This window comes from Giraffa tippelskirchi, chromosome 3, assembly GCF_054371585.1.
Source record: "Giraffa tippelskirchi isolate mGirTip1 chromosome 3, T2T-mGirTip1v1.2.pri, whole genome shotgun sequence".
NCBI lineage: Eukaryota > Metazoa > Chordata > Mammalia > Artiodactyla > Giraffidae > Giraffa > Giraffa tippelskirchi.
In genome coordinates this window covers 21,338,440-21,350,164 of record NC_137277.1, presented here as the reverse complement: position 1 = coordinate 21,350,164, position 11,725 = coordinate 21,338,440, and the positions used below count along the sequence as shown (strand labels likewise).

The window sequence follows — 11,725 nt, the reverse complement described above, 5'->3', positions numbered from 1 at the left end:
GGTGTCAGGGGTTAGGTTGAGAGGAGGGTTGTTAATAGAACTTTTTGAGTTTTGATGGACACTTCCACAGTGGGCCTTTTATAAGCCTTGACCAGCTGCTATTTGCATAATTCTTAATGTCCCTTCCTTGTTTGTTTTAAAACAGCTTGTCTCTGAATGGTAATTGGCCTGTTCCTGAGTTATCTGTTCTTCTCTGAAAGCTTTGAAAGTTAATTTGATTTGGTCTTCAATTAGAATTTTTCACCATGGTCAAGTAGTCATTAGCATTCACTGCGTACATAACCCCTAATTCCACATATTTGTTAAAATATGCTCATTGCCCAAAGAATAATTGAGTGGTGCTTCACCTTTAAAGGGACTGTCAGTATTACTCAGTGTTAATCCTTATAATTGAGCTCTTGGGTCTCATATGATAGTTTAATTCCCAGCCAAGTGGCCTCCAATGTCGACTGCTGCCCATTCTCTGCTCTTCTCATCTTCACCTTGACAGTCAAGCTGGTCAGAAAGAAAAAGATTCTTTTTTTAAGGCTAGGAAATGTGGATGATTTACCACTGATAATATTTTGGAGCACTTATTACATGCCCGAGTTGTTCTGAAACTGTGCATGTATCAGTTCATTTATTCTTCACAGAAATTCTATAGGGGAGGTACCGTTGCTATTCCCATCATCCATGTGATAAAGCCAAGTCACAGATTAAGTAATTTGTCCAAGTTCACACTAACAAGTGCTTAATCTGAAATTTGAATCCACACCATGGGCTTCCAGATTAAACTAATTTTTAAAAATATTTTGGCCATACCATGCAGCAAGTGAGATCTTAGTTCCCCAACCAGGGATCAAACCCGTTCTCCCTGTAATGGAAGCACAGTCTTAACCAGTGGACTGCCAGGGAAGTCCCCACACTAAACTCTTTTTACCATTATAGTCAATTTGTTCTTTCCTAGGTAAGCTATTGTTCTAGGGAAAATCGAAGAGTGAGTGATAAGATGTGACAATTTGACCACTTTCTTAGGCATTTTTTAGGGTGAAGGGAAGAAAGGTAAACCTGAGGGTAAGTAGTAATGCTCTTCAGTAGAGGCTTTTCTGGAGATTTGTTTTTAACTATACTAAAGTGCAAGTGTTAAAAAGTTAACTTACTTGATTTGTGACTCTAATCTTTGATCTTAGGATTTTCTATAGATTTCAATGTTCTTAACTGCATAAAATCACACTCTGTAACATTTTTTAAAAAAATTTAAATTTTGTATCAGAGTATAGTTGACTTACAATGTTGTATTGGTTTCAGGTGCACAGCAAAGTGATTCAACATATATATATATATATATACATATAAAGATTCTTTTCCCATTTAGGTTATTATTGAGTATTGGGCAGAGTTCCCTGTGCTATACAGTAGGTCCTTGGTTTTTTTTAAATAAACTTTTTATTTTGTATTGAAATATAGCCATTTAACAATGTTGTGATAGTTTCAGATGGACAGCAAAGGGACTCAACCATACATACACATGTATCCATTCTCCCACAAACTCCCTCCCATCCAGGCTTCTACAAAACATTGAGCAGTTCTCTGTGCTGTACAGCAGGTCCTTGTTGATTGTTTTGTAGTGTGTATATATGTTAATCTCAAACTCCTAATTTATACATCTCCCCCACCTTTCCCCTTCGGTAACCATAAGAAAAACCACATTCAATATATTAATCCTGGAGTATGTAGCATACTATAATGCATTAGAGCTTCAGTGTGTAGTTTACTTCAGATGTTACAGAGTAATCCAGTTAGCTATAAAGTTTGTATAACTGTATAATTTGAATGAGGCAACTGATAAGGTGAAGATAAAGGTTTTATTTAGGGACAGTGAAAGGTAATCTGGACTTATGAGGCTTAAACCAGAACAATAAATGTTTGTTGTGCCTCTCCAGGAATGACAGCTTTGAGTTTATGCCATAACTCGTCCTTAGTCTGAATTAAGCATTTTCAAATCCCATATTGAATTTGGTATGTTTCTTTGTGACTATTATGCTTTTTCTCCTTAAGCAAATCTACATAACATAGAGTCTTTGATTAGCTATTTTTTTCACCTTGGATGTTTGTAATATGCTAATTGTAATAACTGTCATTATTATGATCTCACCAGCTATTTGACTCATAGTGAAACTCAGCAGAATCTTTGATACTAAAAGTGTTTTTCTCCCCTTGCAAAAAGTTTAGATGTTTGAAGAGCTGACATGCAGGGCACTGGAGACAGTAGCACTGCATATCAGCCTTCCATTTCTGTACTTTTCTACTGTGGCACTATTTGCAACATCTCTCTCAGTACAAAATTTAGCTCAATTTTCATGTTTCTGTCTTTAGTTACCGTTATAGAATTAACAGTAAGATATATTAGTCAGTGTTTTCTAGAGAAATAGAAGTGGTAAGATAGATATATTCTTTTTAATGGCTGAGTAATATTCCATTGTGTATATGTACCACAGCTTCCTTATCCATTCGTCTGCTGATGGGCATCTAGGCTGCTTCCGTGTCCTGGCTATTATAAACAGTGCTGCAATGAACATTGGGGTACACGAGTCTCTTTCAAGTCTGGTTTCCTCAGTGTGTATGACTCAGCCATTAAAAAGAATACATTCGAATCAGTTCTAATGAGGTGAACGAAACTGGAGCCTATTATACAGAGTGAAGTAAGACAGAAAGAAAAACACCAATACAGTATACTGACACATATATATGGTATTTAGTCAATCAATAAAGATAACCCTGTATGCGAGACATCAAAAGAGACACAGATAAATAGAACAGTATTATGGACTCTACGGGAGAGGGCGAGGGCAGGATGATATGGGAGAATGGCATGGAAGCATGTAAATTATCATATGTGAAACGAATCGCCAGTCCAGGTTCAATGCATGATGCAGGGTGCTCGGGGCTGGTGCACTGGGATGATCAGGAGGGATGGGATGGGGAGGGAGGTGGAAGGGGGATTCTGGAATGGGAAAATGTGTACACTCATGGTGCATTCATCTCAATGTATGGCAAAACAAATACAATATTGTAAAATTAAAAAATAGAAAATAAACTAATTTAATTAAAAAAGATAGATATAAATGTGTAGAAAGGGATTTCTTAGGCAATTTTGGAAGCTTAGAAGTCTTCTGATCTGCTGTCTACAAGCTGAAGACCCAGGAAAGTCAGTATTATAATTTCAGTTCAAACTTGAAGTCCTGAGAACCAGGGGAGCCAATGGTATAAGTTCCAGTTCAAGTCCAAAGGCCGCAGAGCCAGGGCACCATGTCTGAGGGCTGGAGAAGATGGATGTGTGCAAGCAAGAGAGAACTCCCTTCTTGTTCTATTCAGGACCTCAATGGACGGGACAGTGCCTACTGACATTGGTGACAGGCAATCTTCTTTACTCAATCCATCAATTCAAATGCCAATTTCTTCAGAAATACCCCCACAGACATACCCAGAAATGTTTTAACAGCTATTTAGGGATTCCTTAGCTGTCAAAGTTGCTACATAAGATTAACCATTGCAAGATATGACACTTAAATTTGAGAATTCTACTGTTCTGCTACAGAATGAAAACTAATCTGAACATTTCTTCACCCCCTCTAAATAAATCAAGAAAATAAAGTTTAATCAGAATCTTTCTTCCTACCACTTAAACCCATTTCTTCCTGAATAGTTTCCATAGAAATAGAGTAAGAAGTTGTAATCATTTGTGATGTTCCCTGTGTAAATTTTCTATCCTGGGTACCCCTATCTGTAGGCTTCTTTGGGGAAAAAAATGCCAGGTCCTTTATCATTAACACTTTTTTATTGCTGTGCTTATTCTCTTTGGTTCTAATTACTTCACTGAAGCTATGGGGCCCAGACAATACCAGAATCATAAATGTGTGTTTGTCTGTTATGCATAAAATGTGTTTGTCTGTTACGCTTCAATGTTTGCCTTTGTTCACAGATATTAAAGTTTTGAGTTATTATTTTTTAAGATGTAAGGGTTCCAGTTTCCTAGTTAAAGTTTATGGGGTTCTTTCCAATTTCTTAAACTCTATTTTACCATTTTTTAAATTCAGTTGCATCTACCTTTCTTAGATTCCTCAGACATAAGACATGGTTGAAGTACCAACCAAATGAACAATCAATCCTGCCTGGCATTCTGTGTTTCTGGGCTCCCATTCCAGTGACCAAGACTAGATGACACATAAACTTCAAGGACCTCATCTCATCCCCAACTTGTGGCTCAGACAGTAAAGAATCTGCCTGCAATGTGGTAGACATGGGTTAGACCCCTGCATTGGAAAGATCCCCTGGAGAAGGGAATGACTACCCAAGCCAGTATTCTTCCCTAGAGAATTCCATGGACAGAGGAGCGTGATGGGCTACAGTCCATGAAGTCACAAAGAGTAGGACAAGACTGAGTGACTAACATACAAACAAGATCCTTCTCTTATCTCTTCAGTGCCAATCAGCTCTTTTTTGTGCTTTGAAGCTGAAGTCCTTCTAAACAAAAGGTGCATCCAACCTAAATCTTACCAACCTGATGGGAGACAAGAGAGTGGTATTTTGGAGCCACTGTGTTTGAGTGTTTAGGTTGTGTCCCAATGAGGGTCTTTGCCTACTGAGAGGAAGTAGATTCTTTCTTTACACAAAGAGCTATGTCTCAATAAGACGTGTATTCCTTATTGTGTCTACCTCAAGGTGGTGCCTTTTTCTAATTCTTGAAATTTGCACTACTGGAGACCCCATCCCTTTGATTAATTGAGGTGAAATTCACACAATATACAATGAACTGTTTTAAGGTGTACAATTGAATGGTATTTAGTGCATTCGTAATGTTGGGTGCACCACACCTCTCTCCAGTTTCAAAACTTCTTCATCCCCCAGAAGAACATCTGATAACCCTTAGGTAAACATTCCTAAAATTTGATGCTGGGGAAGACTCTTGAGAGTCCCTTGGACTACAAGGATATCAAACCAGTCAATCCTAAAGGAAATCAACCCTGAATATTCATTGGAAGGACAGATGCTGAAGCTGAAGCTCCAATACTTTGGCCACCTGATGCAAAGAACTGACTCTTTAGAAAAGAACCTGATACTGAGAAAGATTGAGGGCAAGAGGAGAAGGGGGCAACAGAGGATGAGATGTTGGACGGCATCACTGACTCAATGGACATGAGTTTGAACAAACTCAGGAAGATAGTGAAGGGCAGAGAAGCCTGGCCTGCTTCGGTTTATGGGTCATAAAGAGTTAGAGATGACTTAGTGACTGAACAACAACAACAAAAAGTCATTCCCATTCTCCTCTACCTCCAGCGATTGACTCACCACTTTGATTTTATGACCAACGATTTCATCCTTTAGCACAGAAGTTCCATTAAGTGTCTTTTATTTCATCTTTGCTTCATTCTGGAACACTCCTTGGAGGTTAGAATGAGGATGGTGGATACCAACTTTGTGTTCATATAAACCCAGCCCTGCAATGGACATTTATTTTCTGCTTCACAATACAGGAGGGAATTGTGTGTGTCCTCGCTCAGTCGTGTCCGACTCTTTGTGACCCCATGGACTGTAGCCTGCGAGGCTCCTCCGTCCATGGGATTTTCCAGGCAAGAGTACTGGAGTGGGTTGCCGTTTCCTTCTCCAGACGATCTTTCCAACCCAGGGATCGAACCCGGGTCTCATGCATTGCAGGACCCTCTAAGCCACCAGGGAAACCCCACTATAAAATACATCAGTTGTAATTCCCTTTCCTCACTTTTCAATGGAGAAGGCAATGGCACCCCACTCCAGTACTCTTGCTTTTCCAAGACTCTTGCTTTTCCCATGGACAGAGGAGCCTGGTAGGCTGCAGTCCCAGGGGTCACTGAGAGTCGGACGTGACTGAACGACTTCCCTTTTACTTTTCTCTTTCATGCATCAGAGAAGGAAACAGCAACTCACTCCATTGTTCTTGCCTGGAGAATCCCAGGGATGGGGGAGCCTGGTGGGCTTCTGTCTATTGGGTCGCACAGAGTCGGCCACGACTGAAGCGACTTAGCAGCAGCAGCAGCACTTTCCAAAGAATATTTTGAGGAGTACTAGAATTAATTGCTAACAGGATGTTCAGAGTCAGTCAGTTCAGTCGCTCAGTTGTGTCCGACTCTTTTCAACCCCATGGACGGCAGCACACCAGGCTTTCCTGTCCATCATCAACTCCTGGAGCTTGCCTAAACTCATGTCCATCAAGCCTGTAATTCCATCCAACCATCTCATCCTCTGTTATCCCTTCTTCTCCTGCCTTCAATCTTTCCCAGCATCAGGGTCTTTTTCAGTGAGTCAGTTCTTCGCATCAGGTGGCCAAAGTATTGGAGCTTCAGCTTCAATAATTGGTAATAAATGACTCAAGGATTCTCTGGGAACCACTGAGTGATGGTTATAGAGATTCCTTTATTATAGGATATCTCAGTCCTTTTAATTTTCTAAGGTGCTGTATATACCTTCCATATGTTGATAACACATGCAACACTATTTGACCATTGAATATTTTTTCCCCTTTGGGCCATCTGAAGGGACTAATTATCAATGTGTCACCTATTTAGGAAATGATCTAATATCCTATGCCTGTAAGGGACATGGAAAGAAATAAAATTCAATTATATCATTCTCCAGGTTAGAAACAGGGTCCCAGGCAAGCAAAGGGACTGTTCAAGAGCTCATGGATTGTGGGTTACAAAGTAGAGACTAGAGGTCAGGATGCCTTACACCTTATGATGTGCTGTGCTGGGCTGTGTTTAGTTGCTCCATCATGTCCAACTCTTTGCAACCCCATGCACTGTAGCCTGCCAGGCTCCTCTGTCCATGGGGATTCTCCAGGCAAGAATACTGGAGTGGTTGCCATGTCCTCCTCCAGGGGATCTTCCCAACCTAGGGATTGAAACAAGGTCTTCCCCAATGCAGGCAGATATCATCTGAGCCACCAGGGACATTTAATAATACTGGAGTGGATAACCTGTCCCTTCTCCAGGGTATCTTCCTGACTCAGGAATCAGACCCAGGGGTCTTCTGCATTGCAAACAGATTCTTTACCAGCTGAGCTACCAGGGAAGCCCACACCTTATGCTAATAACTGTCTTTCCAATTATGTATTACTTTTGTATCCTTGATGATTTAAAGAATTGTCCACAGAATCATATATGAATGAACTAAATATATTTGGTGACATCTCAAGAAGCCAGAGGACATAAAATTGGTATTCTGGTACACCTAACCCATTAATTTGCATACTTGAGGACTTCAGGGAATAGTGTCTAAATACTGATGTATTCTTTTAATCACATATTTTGACTGCAGATAGACAAGGAAAACCACCTTTAAAAGCCACTGCTAAAAGCAGAATAATAAAGAAAAACCACAGTGCTACACTACATTTATTGACATTTTGAAAAATCCCAGTAACCCAATATCAATAACAGATACCAAAGAAAAGAAAGCTCCAACAATGACTTAATCACTGAAGAATGAAAAATTTTATTAAATTCAAAAGCTGATGAGTTGCTGAAACATTTCAGAAGGTATTTGTAGCAAAGTATTACACATTTCTTTTCACACTGTAGGACTTCTGTTGATATCCAGATCTATGAAATATTTTTGGCTTTTTATTATAAATCAATTTCCATGTTAGGGAAATTATGTAGCCTTGTGACATGAGGTGGTAGGCTGGGTTATGGGTACTAGTGCTTAGAAGTTTGTTGGGACTCTACATTGGCTAATTTTGAAGTGCCATTGTCTTAGGATTTCCATCAGAAGGTTTTTAACAGATGGGCTGGCAGCAGGTGGGCTCACAGATGGGCTCAATGCAGGTGGGCTGGCAGCAGCAGGCTGGGCGGCAGCAGGACTGTCCACAGTAGGATGGGCGGCAGCAGGAGGCCTGGGCATAGTACTGCTGGCAGCAGGATGGGGGTGTACAGCTCACCACACAGCAGGGAGGCAGGCTGGTGCCCTCCACACGGCAGTCAGGACGGCACCACCTGGTGCGGCTGCTCACAGCTCCACCGCTGCCCACCTGGCCGTAGCCAATGCTGCCGCCAAGGCCACAGCTGTCCTCACAGCCGCTGGTCTGGAGGCAGGTTGGCTGGCAGCAGCTGGTCTGGATGGAGATTGGCTGGCAGCAGCTGGTCTGGATGGAGGTTGGCTGGCAGCAGCTGGTCTGACTGCAGGTTGATTGGCAGCAGCTGGAGCCACAGGTCCCAGCAGTGGAACAGTTGGGAAATCCACAGAAGCTGGTAGAACAGCAGGCCATGGTGTCAGGGGTTAGGCTGAGAGCTGGGATGCTTGGAGAAGTTTCTGAGTTAGGTCTGCTTGTTCCACTCAGGCCTTTTATAGACTTTGGCCACTTCCTGTTTTTGTGATGGACAGCATTTTTATCTTATTACTCTTTTAAACAATCTTTTCCAGGGCCCTCTGATTTGTTGAAATAATGAGTTATTTTAAATATATCTCCAAATTGGATTTTCCTTATTGCTCAGCTAATACTCACCAAATGTGTTTGTGTTTGGTAGAAGTACTGATGTTTTGTTTTCAAATAATGCTGTAATTTCTCTTCAAGTCTCAGCCTTTGTTTTGCACTTATGATCACATCACTGTCACTCATAAGACAATGTGACTATGGGATCATATTCCCCAAACCTTCAGCCTCCAGAATAAAATTATTAACCATTGATTGTCCTTCATATAAGCCTATTTTTTTAGGTAATTGAAATTATAGTTTCTACAAGCAGCCAGATAGAAACTGATAAACTCCACATTCATAGGAATTCATAGATCTTTCCAGAAATTGGATCTCTCCAATTTCTATGATCTGTCTTGAACTTCACACATTCAGACTTGATGAAACACTTATCACTGAGGAGAGTATGAAATCTCCATCCCAATTTACTGTATTTTGTTATTAATATTAATAAATTTAAAAATAAATTTAATAATTAAAAATTTTTAATAAATTTAAAATATTAACAAATTTAAAAGAAGGACTAAAATTCATACCCAGTAATCAGGAAAAAAAGTCACAAAAATTTTATGTGTAACTGACATTTCTCTCTGAAGGATAAGAATCACTTCTCTATGGGTTATCTGAACAGTATTTATTTCTCAAAGGTGGGATTCATTTTCAATTTATATCATTTTTTATGTAACTACAACTTGTTTCCTATGAAAGGATGATATTAGACCAAAGAGCATGACAATTGGATTTATGAAAGAGAACCAATAAAAGAAGAAGCAGAAGCTAGGAGATACTTTTTTGGATCACAGTCTTATAAGGCAGATTAGAGTCGGACACTACTTACTGACTAAACAACAACAACAAAGGGAATGGATGATCAAGTATCATTCAGTAGATACAAGTGCAAAGAGATTAAGATAAATTTCAGCAAAACAAGGTCAAAACAATTCTTGGTTTCCAAAAAAATGCGATTTTCCATTAGAAGTTTGGAGTTATACAGGAGGAAATGAAAAAAGTGGTGGCCAAAAGCATACATTATTGCTACTTGTGATAGGTTTATCTTGCCTTCCAACCCTGGGTAGAAGCACATAGTTAGCTTTTATGAGGTGGAGGTTTGGTTTGTACAGCAACAGAATTACAGTAAAGACTGATTCATGGCAGTGTCAATAAAGATGTCCATGTCATGGTAACCATGACTGCAGGTATGAAGTTAAAGGACGGTTAGGGGAATCACTGAATGTTAGAGATCAAAAACTTAATATATCATTTTGTCCAACCATTTAATTTTATAGGTTTGGAAACTGACATCATTCTTTTTATAAATAGCACATGTTTATTGAACGGGGCATTATGCCTGGGGCACTGAAGGAGTATGTAGAAGGGAAGACCCAATCTGTTGCCTCATATCTTACTCTAGTGCACAAATCAGCATAGTACCAATAAGCTAGAGTTGAACATAGGAACAGGATGTTCCTATGGAGATGCAGACCAGAGAACAGACTTGTGGATCCAGTGGGCAAAGGAGAGGTTTGGACAAATAGAGAAAGTAGCATTGAAACATATATATCACCATATGTAAAATAGATAGCCACTGGGAATATGCTGTATGTCACAGGGAACACAAACTGGGTGCTCTGGGACTGCCTAGAGAGGAGGGATGGGGTGGGAAGTGAGAAGGAGGTTAAAGAGGGAGAGGACATATGTGTGCCTATGGCTGATTCATGTTTATGTATGGCATAAACCAACACAATATTGTAAAGAAGTTATCCTCCAATTAAAAAAAAATAAATTTGAAAAAAGATTGATGTTGTGAAACAGAAATAAAGAAGGAAATATTCAGCCTCAAAGTTCTAAATTGGAATATTGACATTGTGGTGTGAACCATTTCTAATTTCCTCTCAGCATCAGTTGATGTTAGAATGCTATTGAGTTTAGGATTGACTGCACTTTGGAGAGGCTGGTAACTTGTTCCATTCACACAGCCAGCACACAGCCAGAAGAGCTGGGTATAAAACTTCTATTCCTAATTCCTAGATCAGTTCATTTTATTTTACACTGTGTTGCTTTCCAGGATCAATTAAGTTAGTAAAACTCACTGTCTTCTCTGTTTTTTTCTAATATTTCTGTGTGTGGTTTTAAATACACAGCAAGTTAAGTGTAAATATTTAAAAATTGTTTTAAATGTCTTCTGACCAGAAGAGTTTCCGATAGATCTTCAATTTCTAATTATTTTATTCCTAGTTGTTTCTTGTTTCCTACATTCAGATTGGTTAATTCTCCACCTGCGTTTCTATGTCTGCCATATTCTCTGTGTCTTTTTTTATTCCATGGTAATATCTCAGTTAACCCATGCTGTGTATCACTTAGACCATGGCAATGGTGCCTTGATTGCTTCTGTATAGTCATTATTATGTCTGGCCTTTGGCCCTTTGTTTTTATAAACAACTACCACAGAAATCATCCTTATACCCAACTCCTGTCATGCCATTCCCCTGCCCTAAGACTTTCAACAGTTTTTTGTGTTTGTTGAATAAATGGCATATTCCTTTGGCTAGTTCTAAAAGATTACCAACTTTCCAAAATGATCTTCACTTATTACTGTACATAGATTCCATTCTAATCATCTCTGAACAACTTCTCTATACCTTTGTCAATACTGTTTCCATTATTGAAAATGCCATCTTCCCCGAGATCTGAACCCCTAAATCTTAACTCACATGAAATGTTAGCTTCTTTTTCAATCTTTATTGTTCTCACCAATTGATAGTAAATTCTCTGTTGATAGTGTGTTGTACATTTTCATATTCTAATTGTTGGTTAATTATTGTGAGTTTGTTTCATCTCCTGGAAATTTCTTGAACAGGGCAGCATTAACCCAATTTGTAATATATACCATACAGTCTGTGGTTTGCAGATGGTAGGCAATCAGTGTATTTTTGTTACGCTTACATTTAATGCAAAAAATAGAATGAATAAGTAAAACCAAAGTTGTGTTTGCTAGGCCAAAAAAGAGAAGTTTATTAGAAAACAAACATGCTGCAAGACTGAAGATCTAAGAAGGGAAGAAGGAAGTTGTTACTATTACTTGAGAAGAGCCCAAGCTTTAATAGATGAGCCTGGATCTCCAGCTCCTAGTTGATTTGAGGTGTTAAGGGCTCAGGGCAGGAGGTTTGTTAGGTAGAGAAATGGGGGTAGAACTTTTTCAGATGGTTGGTTGCTTGCTCTGCACAGGCACTGCACTGC

The 11,725-nt window shown here is 39.4% G+C and overlaps 1 protein-coding gene across 1 annotated transcript; it reads right to left on the bottom strand.

Annotated features, from left to right (window-relative positions):
* Nucleotides 1-7,792: 7,792 nt before the first annotated feature.
* On the bottom strand, nucleotides 7,793-8,281 carry LOC145542991 (keratin, high-sulfur matrix protein, B2B-like). The gene has a single exon (XM_081583072.1). The coding sequence runs from the start codon at nucleotides 8,279-8,281 to the stop codon at nucleotides 7,793-7,795; it is 489 nt and encodes a 162-aa protein (XP_081439198.1).
* Between the last annotated feature and the right edge of the window lie 3,444 nt (nucleotides 8,282-11,725).